This window comes from Durio zibethinus, chromosome 14 (genome assembly GCF_047325235.1).
Source record: "Durio zibethinus cultivar Kanyao isolate XHJ-2024 chromosome 14, ASM4732523v1, whole genome shotgun sequence".
Lineage (NCBI taxonomy): Eukaryota > Viridiplantae > Streptophyta > Magnoliopsida > Malvales > Malvaceae > Durio > Durio zibethinus.
The window spans coordinates 10,942,102-10,960,368 of NC_143175.1; the positions used below are offsets into that span (position 1 = coordinate 10,942,102).

Genomic DNA, 18,267 nt, shown 5'->3' on the forward strand with positions numbered 1-18,267 from the left:
GATGACAGTGTCAAGTATGGCCTACTTAGCTTTATGGATGCTTATTCAAGTTACAATCAAATCAAAATGCTAAAATAAGATAAGAAAAAAATAACATTTGTAATTAAGAAAGGCTTATAATGTTATAAAGTGATGCCCTTCAACCTGACAAAATACAGGGGTGACCTATCAAAGGTTAGTTAATAAAGTATTCAAGGATCAAATCGATCATAATGTTAAAGTGTACATTGATGATATAATTGATAAAAGTAAAAACTTAATCCATCACTTAAAGGATCTAGAAAAGACCTTCAACATACTCAAAAAATACAACATGAGACTCAACCCTAACAAATATGCTTTTGGTGTCACATCATGCAAGTTTCGAGGCTACATGATAAATCAAAGGGGATAAAAGCAAACCTGAAAAGGTTCAAGCCATTTTAGACATGAAAGCACTGACCTCAGGACAAAGTACTAGCACATTTGGCTATGTTTCCTATGGCTAAGGTAAGAAAGATATCGAGGTCAAAGAATACTCTAGTTGACTCATTATCTAAACTAGCATGTGGGATTATAATAAATAGCTCAGCTCATGTCTTAGTAAAAGAACTGATTGAGAAGAGTATTAATGAGAGATAGGTCAATTAGATCGAAGAAAAATATGGATAACCCCTATTAGAACTTATTTGATGACTAGTGAGCCACCCAATGACAAAATACAAGCTAAGCTCTAACAAGAAAGGCTATTCGATACACCATTATCAATGAAAAATTATACAGAAGATCATTCAGTTTGTCTTATCTAAAATATGTAAACAAAAAAAAGATAATATGCTCAAAAAGATCTATAAAAGAATATAAGACAATCACCTCGAACCTCAATCATTGGCTTATAAAGTACTTAAACAAGTATACTATTGATCAACCATAAAAAAAATATTGTTGAACTGGTAAAAAGATGTTACAAATACTAGAAGTTTACCAATATGCAACATTTCCCAGTGACCAAGCTCATTCCCATAAATAGCCCTTAGCCATTTATGCAATGAAAAATGGATGTCCTTGGTCCCTTCACCCCGATCACAAGATAGAAGAAGTTTGTGCTAATAGTCATTGACAACTTCACAAAGTGGCTTGAGGCTGAAGCATTGGGCACTATAATCAAATCTCAAGTTGAAAATTTTGTTTAAAAGAACATAATATGCTAATTTAGCCTACCTCAGGTCATAATAACGAACAACAGAGATAATTTAAAAACCTGAAATTCAAAAAGTGATGTTCTAACCTTAGCATTGATTTAAGATTTACCTCGATCGCACATCTTCAGTCCAATGGTTAAGTCAAAGTAGCAAATAAGACCATACTCAAAGCTTTGAAGAAGAGGTTAGATAAAGCTAAAGACAAGTGCACTAATGAGCTTCTTGAAATATTTTAAGCCCTTAAGATAACTACGAAAATCCTTACTAGAGAAATTTTTTTCAATCTAGCTTTTGGGATGAAGGTCGTGGTATCTATTAAGATCGACCTTCTTAGTTTCCTAGTTAAACTTAGATTTATAGAGGGGAACGAGAAGGCCTTAAGAGCTAATTTAAATTTAAATGAGTAAAGAGATATTGCTCTAACAATGATAGTAGCCTACCAACAAAGGGTTTTTAATTTTTTTTACAACAAGAGCATCTAATGAAAAAACATAAAAAGGGATGACTTTTTTTTTAAAAAAAAAAAAAGTAAAAGCCTCAGAGGAGGATTACAAAGGTGAAAAGTTGACCTTGAAATGAGAAAGTCCCTACATAGTTAAAGTAATCTAGGATGGGACCCATACACTACAAGATCTGAATGGAAATCCCACGCTGAAGACATTGAATACAGATAATTTAAAAAATTTTTACCAATAGAAGCTTTAAGGCTGAGCTTATATTTTACAATCTTAGAATTCATTTGTATTGTAAAATTTTAAGTTGAATAAAAGCTTAAAGGTTAAATACTTTGTGTACCCACCTACTGTATGATTAGTCCGAAGTGGTAACACTACCAAATGCTTAAGAGATCTTATTATAACATATAGATTCGTAAATCTATAGCTAAACTTAACAAATAAATGGAGCCGCCACCAATCTTTTTTAATTAGGTGTAATTGATCACCTAAAAAATCTATCTTCTTAAAAAACTCTTAAGCTTGACGAAGGGTCCCTAAAAGAATAGGTTCAGGTCTACTAACCAGAACGAGGTTCGGGAGTTCGGTTACATATGAAAAAAGTTATAGCATCCCCACATGCCCATTCAAAAGATGGTACCATATTATTTTAAATTTATCATATGGTCTTAAGTCTAATGGTTTTAATGTTCAATATTGAAAATAATTTCTAAGATTCTTTCGTCAATCTGGTTGAATTCGTAAAAAATATTTTCTCACCTCAAGAGTATTTAAGAATCCCATTTGATTTCTTAAAGAGGCTACGTCGTTGAAAAAAAGTTTATTTATTATTTTATTAAAAATATATCTAATTATTTCACCATTTGGGTCAAATTAAAAATATTTTTTTTAAAATTTCTAAAATTTTTTACCATTCAGGCCTATTTAGAAATTCTTTTTTTTCTCTTGGAAAGAAAATAATATGACAATTATTTCTATTGAAATTTCATCTAAATTATTCTACCATTTGAGACAAATTTAGAAAAAATTTCTCACCTAGAGATTTATTATAAATTTACCATTTGAAATTTCTAAAAATCTTATCCTTAGATAATTATCAAATATTTTCAATCCAAATTTTTATTTGGAAAAGAATACAATTTTTTGTATTAAAATTTCATCTAAATTATTACACTATTTGAGCTAAATTTAGAAGAAATTTCTCACCTAGAGATTTCTTAGGAATTTACCATTTAAAATTTCTAAGAATTTCATCCTTGGGTAAATTGTATTTAATTTCAAAAATTTTATATTTTTAACTTCTTTTGGTTTGAAAATAAAAATTGATTATTGTTATTAAAATTTTATCTAAATTATTCCACCATTTGGGACAAATTTAGATAAAATTTCTCACCTAAGAATTTTATAGAAATTTATCATTTGAAATTTTTATAAATTTCATCATTTGATAAATAATATTTATTCCTAAAATTTTATTTTCTTCATATTTTATTATTTAATTTAATAAAAAAATGCTAAGGAAAAACCAATTCATAAATAAAATACTTAAATAAAATAAATAAATAAAATATCAAAATAATCCGAAAATGGCTTGACTGAGAGTTCGATGCGGCTCAGCTCTAGGCACAAATATTAGCTCGGGAATGCGGCTTAAGAAAAACAGCTTGGCTCAACTCGGCTGAGGTTGGCTAGAACACAGGTCGACGAAAAACGGGTCACACTCGGGTCAAGTTGGTCCAAGCAAAAACGTGCGGATCCTATGACTTTACTAACATAAAAACGACGTCGTTTTACGCATGTATAAAATGAAGTAATCTAATTTTTTCTTCAGACTTCCCTTCTTTCCTTTCTCTCTTCCCTTCTTTTTTCTCCTCTCTCTAAAATAATCCTAAATTTTGATTTAATTGCTACCGAAATTTGAAAAAAGATGTTAGTAAATGGAAAATATCGTTGGAAAATTCAAACTTGGCCAGAAAAGTTACCGAAAAATTAATTGGATTCTGGATATTTCAAAAATTTTCCAAAAAAAAAAATTGCCTAAAAATTCAAAAAAATCCTAAAATTTTAAAAAACTTGCCTATGCTCTTCCAAACCCATTTTCCTTTTATTTTCCCTCTCTATTTTTTATGTGTGTTCCTTTGGTTTTGTTTAAGCCTATATTTATAGACATTGATAAGAAGAATTTCTTATCAACGTCAATTCCTTCTTTGACTAGGATTCAAGATTATGAATCCTAGTCCAATCCTACTACTCTCAAATTTCAGCAATTCTCCATCTTTTAGAAGAAAAGAAAAGAAAATATATATATATAATATTTTAAAAAAAAATTCAGAACCAAGAAACCAATAAAATAAAAAATGATAATGATAATAAAATAATAATAATAATAATAAATAAAAATGGCCCTCATTGCCCAATTGATTCGGGTCTAGACTAAATTGGGTGCCTATAGATCTGAGGTTCAAACTTGTACAAAAATTTATCTTAAACATTGAATGAAAGTCTAAGTTTTTATAGTTGAAATGTCTGAACTATTACGAAATGCTTGAGTTATTTCTTTATTAAAGTTGGCTAGATCCTTTAAGATTGATTTTAGATTGGGTTTATTTTTTAAAAATTATTTAAAAATTAATCAACATTCAAAGCTAAAGTCCAAACTAAGATTTATTACCGAGCTAATATTTTAATAAATCCATTAGTTTAAAGTCTAATGTTCTTCCATTCCTTTATTTGTTTATGATTACTAAGCTAAAACTTGAAAAAATATTTACTATTATTCATATACTGATAAGATAAGCTATGAAATAATGAATAAGGGAACTAAGTTGACAATTATGCAAAAATTCACTAGTATTAATCAATGTGGTATATACAAGATCTGAACCAAAAATTACAAAAGAATGAACAAAAGGAAAAAGAAAAAACTATATATGCCCCATTTTTAGGCTACTCCTCAAGCACTGGTGTTTGTGGTTTACCACATTGAACTCCCCATCTTTGCAAGGCCTTAGCTTCTACCTCAAAAGCAACATTCATAGCGACTTCAATTTTCAAGTCCACATCATCCTAGACTTCTTCAATTGGTGCCGTGACTTGTTGGGAGTAGAGGTTGTTGATGCTAATCAAGGATAAATCTAGATCAGCATGAAGGAACTTCACCTCTTTCAAAGCTAGCTTAAAAGAGCTGCAGACTTAGTCCCAAGCAAAGTCGATATGCATGTTGTAGAATTAGTTGGACTCAAAAAAGTTTTCAACAGCCTGCTACTTGGCCAACTTTAAGACTGCAAGCTTACTTTTCAACCTTTCCACTTCAGCTAATGCCTTACTCAGCTTGAGGTCGAATTGTTGCTACAAGGACTCAACCATGGCTTTTTAGATTAACATGTCCTCAAACCTTTGGCTCAAATCTTTGATCTTCTTATTGAGTTCATTGTTGGTTTTCTTGAACTCGATGTTGGAGACTTTAAGCTTTCTCAAAGTCTTTGTGAGAGCATTACGATCATGAGCATAGGTTTTGATGTCCTACTTGTTCTTGTAATAGTGAGCAAAAACTTAATAATAATGCATCAAACCATACCTAACGTTTTGGAAGATGAAAGTAAGGAGCTAATCATAAACTATAAAAAAATTCAACCTTAGTGTTAAATAAAATGATATGAATAATGGACTACAAAATGAACCATGCTAAAAAAATACAAACATTTTTTAGAAAAGGTTACCCATGTGATCTTTCTCACCACGTCAGGGTTCTTATATACATTCTCTGTGAAGTCAAACTTCACATTAATAATGACCTTTTTTTAGATGGGTTGAAGCTTGATCGCGGGCTATAAAGAAAGGGCCTCGGTCTTTAGCCTCTTTTGGGGCCCCTGAGCCATGCTCTATTATTTGAATCTTTGAAGCTCAATAAGGCTCTTATCACCAACTTGGCCTTGATAACGTGGTGGATCAATTATTTAAACTCCTTAAAGGGACATTAAGTTGAAAAGGGGCCTTACCCCTCCCTCTCCCTCTAGGAGGCTAAAAAAATGGGACATGTCAAAAAACCCACCTCGGTTTACCATATTTGTAAAATAATACCAAACTGAAAGTTAGAATAAAATTGACAACGATAAACATTGTGTGAAAAATAAACTAGTAATTACCCGTGTACTTAACCTTGCTAAAAACACTAACGGAGATCAGCTCTTATGCATCGATTATTAACTTCCCATCCTTAAAAAAGTCTATTATTGTATCCTAAGCACCTAGCTCATCTGTGGTTAGAGGGCTAGTCTTGGCTTCTTAAAAAATGTTAAAGCCATTATTTTTTCTTAACTCTTTTGACCTTCTCTATAAAAAGGAAAAGAACCTTCCAACTTTTTTTTTAAGCTAGGATAATTGGCAAAAATTATTTTGGAGAGACAAGCTGTCATGTAGAACTAGCTTTTATCATGAGGGTGTTTCTTCACAACAAAAAATTTCTTAAATAAAGAAATAAAAAGAACTAAACCTAGCTTTCTAATAAGAATAATAAAACCTATTATGTATTAGAAAAAATTTAGAAAAAACTGAATGATAGTTAAATTATAAGATAAAAAAAGCTTTGTAATAAAAAATGCAAAGAAAACCTAAGGTCAATCACTATGGACTCTCAATACTGCTACATTGTACCCTTAGCGAGAAAACCAAATTTGACTTTCATTGTAGAAACATGATGAACCAAGCACAAGTTAGGGTAGTCTTTGAGATTTGCAAGTTATGCCTAAAGGATAAGAGATGTATAAAAGGGGTGAGGTTTTCAACCCCTTTCACATTTTCTTTTATTCTCAGCTTAGTCAGACCCTTTTATTTGTTTAAAACTTCGAGCTTGTTCAGCACCAAAAACCTTTTTACCCTATTGCTTGACTTTTGAAGTATAATCAGACTGCTAAGCTTTAATAGGAACTGGGACTTCTATTACATCGAAGGAAGAAGAATATGAAGATGAGCTAGAAAACTTATTGAACTCAAAAGATAAGCCAAAACTATACTCTGAGCTAGAATTATTAGATCATTGGGAAAAAGAAAGAAAACAAGCAGTAAAAAAAGAGAAAAGATAGTTTGGTTGGGGCATAATATAAGAAGGGTAAAGATAGTTTGGCTGAAGGCAAGAAAGAGGAATAAAGATCAGATGAGAGAGCTGAATTGACCATGGCTAATAGGACTAGAGCGTTTTGAAAGTCAAAATCAATTGTTGCTAGAAGCTCATACATCCTATGGTAAACTTTTTCCCTTTGGCTCGAGCGTTATCCTCAATTTGTTTTTAGCTTTCAACAGACATTGGATTTAACCAGTAGGCAACTTAATGGTAATCCCTTATTGTAATGATAGAGAGGACCTGATCACCTAAAAAGAAAGCCTTATAACTAAGCTGACCTTCCTTTACCTTAACCATAAAGTTATTAGACATGTTAGAATTAAAAGACATAATGAAAAGGAAAATAAACGTATCGAAGAGTTTGAAAAAAGAAGGTTTGATGAAAGAATGATAGAAGTTTTGGAGGTCGGTTAAATCTGGTCAGCTTAAGAGATGGAAAATTGGTTGCTAAGGATCTAGGTCCCTAAAAGACCCTTTTATATAGCCAAAGTACTAGATCAGATGAACACCCCCAATTAAGTCACGTCATTATAACAATTACCCAGGATGACCCTTTATATTCTTAAGCTTCATTCATTTAACCATCATAAATTCTCTTTCTTTAATAAATTCAAATTCAGATGAATTTGCATAAGGGGCATATTAGACATTTTCACTATTATACTATGTTAGTTGTACACTTACGGTACATCAGACCAAATGTGATCCATTATAAAAGAAAATTCGTAAAGTGTCACATCGATCACCAATGCCAGTAAATAATGAATCAATTGTGAATATTGCAAGTACAACATTGGCCACGCCAACGTACATGCATCAGAGCATCACAGATTGAATAAACACCAACACTGAGTTTATGTTAGCATTCGCCACTCATCACTTAGGCTAGGCAAGGTCGACACAATTATTTAATGAAAATTTTCACAAGCCCACACTCAATCAACAGCTTAGTTGTATCGAGGACATGTTTGGTCGATCCACTTCATAACCATTAGTTTAACACCTAGATTGCTCAGTGAGGGAACAAAATGTTAAAGGTAATTTTAAATTCAAAGGGCATTATGGACTTTTCTCCCATCACTGTAAGTTAGCTGACAGTTAGGGGCATTTTGGTTAATTTGATCGAGCTAACGTGTTGGACCTACTTGATTTCACAGGTCTACATTATAAATAGCACCATCTAAGTACTTGTCAATAATCTTGTTTTTATCACTTTCTCTTTATTTTCTTATTTTTTTTTCCTAAATCGACCATTGACATGAGCGTCAGAGCATAAATGCTAGGATTATCTCCAACCTTTATTATTAATCACTCTTTTTCTTTTTCCTTTTTGTAATTTCAAAGTTTTATCGAGACAATTGGATACAAACACATAATTATAAGTTTAATTGTTGTATATTACATATAAAAAATCTTTATTTTTTATTATTAACATATTTGATATATATTAAAAAAATTATTATAATAAATATTAGTTCAACTCTCAAAATTAAAAGATCAATGTCAGCCACTATCTAAAGCACTGTCTAAAGGTCTGGCGAACCATTGAATCTTTCTTCCTTCAATGAAACTGCATCGAATGGAGACGGCCTTGAGTGTGAAGTAATAAATTTACATCTTATATTCTTTTTTAACAAATGGATGGCAATTTAATTTACCTAAACAAAAACAAGAGAAGTTTCCTGGAAGTACTGAAATAACCTATGAATTAAAAAGTGAGGTAAGGAGGTGCATTTAAAGAAAAGCCAAAGCAAATATAAGTAGTAGATATTGATAGAATTGAGGAGTGAAGGAGGGGACCCTCTTTTCTCTTTTCTGTTGAATGGAATTTAAGAAAAGCTTATAAAAGCAAAAGATGAGTCCCTCTCAAACAGCACTGCCGCTGCTGTCTGCATCCCCAGCAGTTGCTGGTACCTTCCCCTTTAATTGCACTACCCACCAACGCCACCAACTTGCTTTTATTGCCTTTTGCTTTCTTTTTCTCTTCTTGTCCATCATCCTTTCATTTTTGTTTTTTTGTATCCCATGCTGCCCTTCGCTTTTCTTTCAATTCACCTTAATTGCCATCACCCATTTCATTGACAGCAGCATATTATGGAAAATCTAAAAGTTCATTTGGATTGGATGTGTGCAATAATCAAATGGTAATCAATAATCATAGTTATAAAGGGTCATTTTATTTAGTTCGAAAACACCAACAATACAGTTACAAGAGGACATCTCGGTGGTTGAAAGTTAAAATTTTATCTTGAAGTTACTGAGTTCAAATTTTTAAATGATTATTATATATTTGTTAAATTTTGAGTTTTTTTTTTTATATATTCATATTGAGTTTTCTTTATTTATATTCGATTATTTTTTATTAGATATTTAATATGATGTTAAAGTAAGTGTTTATTCTGTTTCTCTTGTATGTTGTTCTTTTTTGGAAATTATCATGTGATAGTCTTTTTGTTTCGGTTGTTAGCAATGGATCTACAGTTGAAGGATATTCTATGTTATCTCACGTCTGTTTAAGTCTTGAATTTCTTATAATTGATAGTATTTAAGTTGCACCTCTCTATTTTTTTTAAAAGAGAGTTGCACCTCTCTACTATGCTTAACAAGATTTATTCATATTTAGTCTTTATTAATTAAGTATTATTGCAAGAAAAAGTTTTTTTGCTCAATGTTTTGATTCATATGGTGTAGGAAAACTTCATTATTTTAGTACTTAATAAATTATAATTTTTAACTCATAGCTAATCCTAACTAATAATAAATTTTACACAGAAGGCATAAATGTTTTGGGTTATATATAATATATGGCATTACCTTTCCATATTTCATGTAAAAAATATTTAAATTTGGCCAAAAAAAGGTGTAAAATGGTCAGATATAGGTAAGTACTTCCTCCTAATTCTAAAATGCAAATGTTTCATTAATTTGTTGGCATCATATTAATTTAAATGATGTGGAGGATGCTGGCAATAATGAACAAAATTCAATCATTATCCCAAATTTTTAATTGAATTAAAATGTTCACATCTGATTTTAATTTTTGCAGTTAAAATGGCAAAATTGGGGATAGTTAATGCCTGCGGACTGTGGGGGACCTCTTATAAATGAAATTCTTGTGCCTATTTGGGAGAATAAAGGGTGGCGGCATAAAAGGGTTTCAAATTAGAAAAAAAGTTTAATTTAGCAGCCTAAATTCCTTTTGTTTAATTTTTACCACCTCAAATTTATTTAGGTAGTTGAGACATGAGAGAATTAAATGGGCATTTGGTTCGAGAGAATTCAATTTTTTTTTTAAAAATTTTATTGTTAAGTATTTGATTTCAATATTTAATTTAGTGTAAAATTGATTTCAAAGAAAATTGATAGATTTTTAACAATAACTAAAGTTTCAAAATAAAAAACTCACATTTTCTTGTGATATTTTAGGATTTCGAGGAGGAGAAGTAACGTTATTTTCAAATTTGACCTGACTAAAAAATTATGAAATAGTCGTTACCATTTTGAAAAGCATGTTTAAAAATAAATGCAAGTCAGTTGTAGATTTTTGCTGGTAAAAAATTTGGTTTATATATGCGTTTGGCATGAAAAACACATTTAATAATCCCTTATAAAAAATTAAACAGGGTTATTGAAAGCATTTCTAGCCAAAAACGCTTTTAATAACCTCATTCAATTTTTTAAAAAGGATTATTCAAGGTATTTTTTAAGCAAAAACGCTTTAAATAATTCTGTCATAAAATTGAAAGGGATTATTGAAGGCGTTTTTAGCAAAAAATACATTGAATAATCCATTCATAAAAATTTAAGAGGATTATTCAAGGCATTTTTGACTAAAAATGCATTAACTAACTTTATTCAAAATTTTCTAAGTGATTATTTAATGCGTTTTTTGGGAAAAAATATTTTGAATAATCTCAAAAAAATTAAAAGGGATTATTGAAGGCATTTTTGGCTAAAAATACCTTGAATAACTCCATTCAATTTTTTATAAGAGATTATTCAAAGCGTTTTTTGATCAAAAACATATTGAATCATCCCAAAAAAATTGGAGGAAATTATTAAATGCGTTTTTGACAGAAAACGCATTAAACAATCCTCTCCAAAATTGGAGGGGATTATTCAAAGTCTTAAATAATACTTTTCAATTTTGAAAGAGCTTATTTAATGTGTTTTTCGACACAAAACACTTTAAATAATCTCTTGAAAAACTCAAAAAACGCTAGAAAGAATGATTGAACCTATGGCCTTATAATTAATAGCCATAAAATTTTCCAAGGGATGATTTAATGCATTTGTTGTCCAAAAACACCTTAAATAAACCCTTATTTAAAGCGTTTTTAGATAAAAAAAATACCTTAAATAATATATTAAAAAACCCAAAAAATGCTTGAGGGAAAAATCAAACCTACGACTTTATGCTTAACAACTATAAGATTTTTCAAAGGATTATTTAAGGCATTTGTCGTTTAAAAATGCCTTAAATAAAAAAACGTTTTAAATAATCATTTATTTAAGGCGTTTTTGACAAAAAAAAGCTTTAAATAATCCTTTCGACAAAAAACACCTTAAATAATCTTTCATAAAAGTTAAAAAAAGATTATTTAATGTATTTTTGATCAAAAATACCTTGAATAACCCTGTTCAATTTTTTGTAAGGGATTATTCAAGATATTTTTGGCCAGTAACGCCTTAACTAACCCTATTTAATTTTTTATAAAAGATTATTCAAGGCGTTTCTGGCTAAAAATACCTTAAATAATCTCTCAAAAATAAAAAAAATATTTAAAGTATTTTTACCTAAAAACACCTTAAATAATTCTCTTATAAAAATTAGAGGGATTTATTTAAGGCATTTTTAATTAGAAAATGTCTTGAATAACCCCATTCAATTAATTTAATGAGGTTATTTAAATTATCATCATATATACCAGAAAGATTATAATAATTATTCAAAATTTAATATATGTGAATTTCTCCCAACTAAACGAATGAATCTGAACATTAAATATTTTGAAATGAAAAAAATACTTCGGGTATCATATTTTTTTTAGGATCATATTTTTCCTCGAAATCTTTAAAATTAAGTAGAACATAAAAACTTTAAAATTTAAACTTTTTCTCTTATCAAATAAAATATATATCAAGTGAACTTTTCTCTTTTTTTTTTTTTTTTGTATTTAAGGTGGTTTAGAATTACATTTTAGTTATTTAAATTAAGAATTTAATTAGTACTTTACAAAAAACTATTAACTTATCCATTTTATCAAATATATGCTACGTAGCCTTTCATCACCTCATACTATTTTATAAGAAGTGGAACCGTACACAAAAACTAAACAAAATAGAATTACTTCAAAAATAAAAAATTGATATTTTATATTTTTATAAACTTATAAATCATTGACAAATTAAACATTATAATTATTTATGTATTTAATTTTTCATAAAATTACAAATATAAGTTACAATTATAATCAATTATTACATAATTGAATAATCAAACAAATAAATTAATAAATAAATTATAAAATAATTAAATAAATTTAATATAAAATTAAAATAAACTTACATATAATGGTATTTAAATTTAAATATAAAAATATTTGATTAATTTATCCACTTTTTATTTGAAGAAAACATTCAAATTTTATTAATTTTAAAAATACGAACGTTTATTGTTGAGTTAAATTTTTAAATGTTAATTTATAAATAAAATATTCTTCAAAAAATAATAAACAAAATACTAAAATTGATTTAGTATCATTTTTTTATTGGGAAAATGAAATTCCATGAGAAAAACACGTGGATATTGGTAGTTAAATACCGGAAAAAGAAGACAATGATCACTGCCTTTCCCTCTCTAAAAGTTCCCTTCACCTACGGCTTGGGGCAACGTCGGTTCGCTTTTGGTCCGTTAGGAGTGGCATATCCGTAATTTTCTATAAAATGTAGGGTTAATTCCAGAACGACATTTCCACACTTTACTACCAGTCTCCCCCAACGTGTTCCACCCATTCCGTGTACCACCTCAAAAGCATCACTGGCAACGACTACGTGTCTGCCACGTAGGATTTCATTAACCTCTTATAGTCCTCATCTCCTTACATTAATTGCCTCACGGACGACAGGGCCCCACCACCCTCTCTTTTCCGTTATTTAATAAAAAACCAAAAAAACTAAAAAAATTTTCTTTTATTTTAATTACAACCCAAGCCATTCATCGTCTGCTCTTCACTTCTCTCTCAGAAAAAAAAACAGAAAAAAGCCAAAACTTTTCTCACTCTTTCTCCGTCCTCTTTCTCCCTCTCTCTTCCCGTCGTTTCTCCGGCGGCCTCACCGAAACCCTATCGGCTGTGGACTTCTAAGCAATGGGTTTTCCTTGAAGGTCAAAATTTGAAAGAAACCAAACATTTTCCCACTACTTTTCAGTTAATACTTCTCAGATTTAGCTTTCAAAAACTCCATTCTCTTGTTTTTAAATTTAGCTTTTTGAAGTGTCTTTCTTGTTTTTCTCTTCCATCTTTCTCCTCTGGGTTCCTTTATTCCCGCGAATTTACTTAGCCAAAAGATTCTCTTTGACTCAAGCACATTTTTTTGCTTCGACAAGTTTCCTTCTTTTCAACTCTCAAGCTTTTGTTCTGTGACGCCAAGTAAGAATGGAGTTTTTGAAATGCTGAAGAGGAAGAAGGATATGAAGATGAAGATGGAAAGTCTTTTAACGTTACTTTTATTTTGGCTGGTTCTTTTAGTTGTTGCTTCTTTTCCGGTGAGATCTTTAAGTCCATCCTTAAATGATGACGTTTTGGGACTAATAGTTTTCAAAGCAGATATTCAAGATCTAAGCCAAAAGCTTTCGTCTTGGACTGAAGATGATGACACTCCTTGTAACTGGATTGGTGTCAAATGTGACCCAAGGTTGAACCGGGTTACTGAGCTCAACCTTGACGGGTTCTCTCTTTCGGGTAGGATCGGCCGTGGCCTTTTGCAGCTGAAGTTCTTAAGAAAGCTTTCTTTAGCGAAAAACAATCTCAACGGAAGTATAAGCCCTGACTTGGCAAAGCTTGAAAGTCTGAAAATCATTGACTTGAGTGAGAATTCACTTTCAGGTTTTATTCCTGATGACTTTTTTAAACAATGTGGGTCTTTGAGGTCCATTTCTTTAGCCAATAACCGGTTTTCAGGTAAGATTCCGGGGAGTTTAGGGTCTTGTGCTACACTTGCTGCTATTAACTTGTCCTGGAATCAGTTTTCAGGGTCATTGCCTGGTGGGATTTGGGGTTTGAGTGGTTTAAGGTCGTTGGATTTGTCTGGTAACTTGCTGGAAGGAGAGATTCCAAAAGGGTTTGAGGCTTTGAATAATTTGAGATCCATCAATTTGAGTAAGAATAGGTTCTCTGGGCAGGCCCCTGAGGGTTTTGGTAGTTGTTTGTTGCTGAGATCGATTGATCTTAGCATGAATTTGCTTTCTGGGTCAGTTCCGCAGACAATGCAGAAGCTTAGCTTGTGTAGTTATCTGAATTTGAGTATGAATTCGTTTGTTGGTGAGGTCCCTGAATGGATAGGAGAAATGAAAAGTCTTGAGACTTTGGATTTCTCTGTGAATAAATTTTCTGGCCAGGTTCCTGATTCTATAGGAAACCTTAAGTTTTTGAGGGTGTTAAATTTCTCTGCTAATGGTTTAACTGGAAGCTTGCCTGCATCTATGGGAAACAATGTGAATCTTTTGGCATTGGATATTAGCCAGAATTTAATGACTGGTGATCTTCCCGGGTGGATTTTCAAATCGGGTTTGAATCAAGTCTCACTTTCGGAGAACAAGCTTGGTGCAATTGTGAATAATACCATTTCAACTTCACCAGGAACCTCCCTTCAAAAGATTCAAGTCTTGGATTTATCTCACAATTTGTTTTCTGGGGAAATAACATCTGATATTGGGGTTTTAAGCAGCTTACAATTATTGAATCTGTCAAGGAACTCTCTCAGTGGGCCTGTTCCAGGAACTGTTGGAGAGTTGAAGGCTTTGTATGTTCTTGATTTGAGTCAAAATCAGCTTAATGGAAGCATTCCTATGGAAATTGGAGGAGCTTACTCCTTAAAGTATCTAAGGCTCAATGCAAATTTCCTGGAGGGAAAAATTCCTACCTCAATTGGAAACTGCACTCTGCTAACTTCTTTGTAAGTTTCTCCTTGTCTCGTGTATGATTTGTGCTTTTGAGCTTCTTTTAATTTTAGGTGTACTGTCTGTTTTGATCTACATTTAGCTAGCTCAATTTGTGGTTTGGCTATGCTCGAGCATTTTATTGTACTCAAATAGTTCCTCAATATCTAGATATATACTCATCGAATTTACCTCTAAGACTAAGATGAGCTTTTGATGGGTAAACATTGATCTATTTGCTCAAAGGTTTTATGAGTTCTGGATTAGGTGTCATTGACATAATTACTCCAAGGTTGAAGCCTCCATTGTTCTCTGGATTTTCTGTTTCACTTGGTATTCTATTGAAGCGGGGAAGTTGTTGTAAGCTTTTGCTGCAATGATATTTTAATGTCCTGATACATTTTCTTGATGGCACATATGTACATACATGCGAAATTTTGGTTGCTGTATGCTGTCTGCTGGGTCCTTTATCCTTTTGGACTCTTCATATTTGTGATTGTAGAGTTTAGGCTACTTAACAACTAATTGAGTTTGAATTCCTTGACATCAGGGCTTCAGAAACATATTTACCTCTGAATCGAGAAACAAGAAAATGTCCAAATTTCTTGTCATTTGATGCTTTTATATTTACCATTCAGCCATCAATTTTACTTTCAAAATTTTTTATATTGCTGAAAGGAGGTAATACATCATTCTAACCTTTTTGTTTCCTTTTCTTTTGTGGAATTGTGTAGGATCATATCACGAAACAATTTGAGTGGCCCAATGCCTGCTGAAATTGGAAAACTAAGCAATCTACAAAATGTGGACTTGTCTTTCAACAGCCTTGCAGGAAACCTACCAAAGCAGTTGGCCAATCTTGCCCACCTCTCGTCCTTCAATATTTCCCACAACAATTTACAAGGAGAACTGCCTGCTGGTGGATTTTTTAACACCATATCACCCACAGCTGTTTCTGGCAATCCCTCACTTTGTGGCTCTGCAGTTAACAGATCTTGTCCTGCAGTTCTCCCTAAACCCATTGTCCTAAATCCTAACTCTTCTGATTCCATTTCTGGTGAATTACCTCCAAATGTTGGTCATAAAAGGATAATTCTCAGTATCTCTGCCCTTATTGCTATTGGGGCAGCTGCTGTCATTATTGTTGGAGTGGTTGCCATCACTGTTCTTAATCTCAGTGTCAGGTCATCAACATCCCGGTCTGCAGCAGCCCTCACTTTATCTGCTGGGGATGACTTTAGCCATTCCCCTACTACAGATGCGAATTCTGGCAAACTTGTCATGTTTTATGGGGAGCCTGACTTTAGCACAGGAGCACATGCTCTGCTCAACAAGGACTGTGAGCTTGGGCGTGGTGGGTTTGGAGCTGTGTACCGAACTGTTTTGCGAGATGGGCGCTCAGTGGCAATCAAGAAGCTCATTGTCTCAAGTCTTGTCAAGTCGCAAGAAGAATTTGAAAGGGAAGTTAAGAAACTGGGGAAAATAAGGCACCCTAATCTTGTGGCTCTTGAAGGCTATTACTGGACTCCATCACTGCAGCTTCTCATTTATGAATTCGTGTCTGGTGGAAGTTTGTACAAACATCTTCATGAAGGATCAGGTGGAAATTATCTTTCTTGGAACGACAGGTTCAGCATCATTCTAGGGACAGCGAAAAGCTTGGCCCAATTGCACCAATCAAACATTATTCATTACAATATAAAGTCAAGCAATGTTCTTATTGATGACTCAGGTGAACCTAAAGTGGGAGATTTTGGTCTAGCACGGTTGTTGCCTATGCTAGACCGCTATGTTTTAAGCAGCAAGATTCAGAGTGCACTTGGCTACATGGCACCTGAGTTTGCCTGCCGAACAGTGAAAATAACTGAGAAATGTGATGTGTATGGATTTGGCATTTTGGTTTTGGAAGTGGTTACCGGGAAGAAGCCCGTTGAGTACATGGAAGATGATGTGGTGGTGCTTTGTGACATGGTCAGAGGAGCACTGGAAGAAGGCAGGGTGGAAGAATGTGTTGATGGAAGGCTGCAAGGAAAATTCCCATCGGAGGAGGCAATTCCGGTGATGAAACTAGGCTTAATCTGCACATCACAAGTACCATCAAATCGTCCAGATATGGGAGAGGTAGTTAATATATTGGAAATGATCAGATGCCCCTCAGAAGGCCAAGAGGATTTGGGATGAGTTTAACTAATACTTTTAAGAAATTGAAAGATTTATAAGGGGTTATCCGGCGAAGAAGAATCCGGTTTGTTCATTTGATCAAAGAGAAGAAATATTTGTTTGTTGGAATCCTTTTGTTCCCTTTTGTTGTATTGTTTCTTCACTTTTTGTTTTCCAGTTTACATTTCTGATTTCTTCTCTATGTTACAGTTAGGTTACCGGATTCCTTTTCACCGGGTTCTATTTTGGGACCCGTTTGGATATTTTTAAATGTTATTAATCTGCAGTCTTTTGCAATTTTTTGTTCATTTGACATTGTTTCCCTTCTTATAAGCAACTGATAGTAGCATTAGGTTCTGATATAATGTATTTCAGTTAATGTGTTCTGTACATCTTTTGGACTCTTTTCTTGTCTATGCCTAATTACTTTGAGATAATGGTGTAGCAAATGTCTTTAAAAAACCTTGTGGTTGAAATTTCATCCTATATTCAAAGGAATATAATCAAGGGCAAAACTGATTTTTCATGACTTGATAAAAAAATGCTTGTTCCTCCACATACCAAAGTCGTGTTTTTCAATGACAGGAAAGGAGAGGACGTTAAAATACAAAAATTTTAGAAGTCAAAAGTGACTTAAGAGCCTGAAGACTATCAAAGATTCTTAGCACCCACGCTGAGGCAAACCAGCCTCTAGTGCTGCATAGAATAATGCAAAGCTGATATCAAACACTGGGAAAAGTAAAAAGTAGGGTTCAAGAAGTAAAGAGTTTGTAGTGCCTTTAAAATGATGATTTCAAAGGCATGGAAGTAGAGAATATCACAATTTGATTATGTCGGAATGGAATTTTATTTATTTATTTTTTTTTTGCAAAAGGTTATAGTTTGAGGATATAAGAAAGGATAATAAGTGTTACTATTTAAATTTTAAATATGTTTTATGTTATTTTTTAAGAATGATTACGTCTATCATTGCGTCAAAGCTCTCTTTTTATATTTTACCATGTCTGCATGCGTATTTATTAGTAGAAAGGAATAACACGAAACTCTTTTTATATCTGTTTTTTTCTTTTTAGCTGTTTTCTTCATTTCCATTATCTCAGATGGGTTGCTCTTCCCCTTATTCATTGATGTAAGAGGGATTTTAATAAATGTGATGTTACCCTTAACTTCACTTTCTTGTTTCACAAGACAGGT

The 18,267-nt window shown here is 32.2% G+C and overlaps 1 protein-coding gene across 1 annotated transcript; it reads left to right on the top strand.

The window, feature by feature from the left end:
• Positions 1-12,981: 12,981 nt before the first annotated feature.
• LOC111294242 (putative LRR receptor-like serine/threonine-protein kinase IRK) lies at positions 12,982-17,381 on the top strand. Its single transcript, XM_022887489.2, has 2 exons — positions 12,982-14,930; positions 15,648-17,381. The coding sequence occupies exons 1-2, from the start codon at positions 13,426-13,428 to the stop codon at positions 17,092-17,094; spliced, it is 2,952 nt and encodes a 983-aa protein (XP_022743224.2). The 5' UTR covers positions 12,982-13,425; the 3' UTR covers positions 17,095-17,381.
• The last annotated feature ends 886 nt before the right edge of the window (positions 17,382-18,267 follow it).

Excerpts from the sequence above, each read along its gene's own strand:
- LOC111294242 (XM_022887489.2), top strand. The coding sequence starts at position 13,426 with ATGCTGAAGAGGAAGAAGGATATGAAGATGAAGATGGAAAGTCTTTTA. Across the intron at positions 14,931-15,647 it reads TGCACTCTGCTAACTTCTTT|GATCATATCACGAAACAATT; the intron begins GTAAGTTTCTCC and ends GGAATTGTGTAG.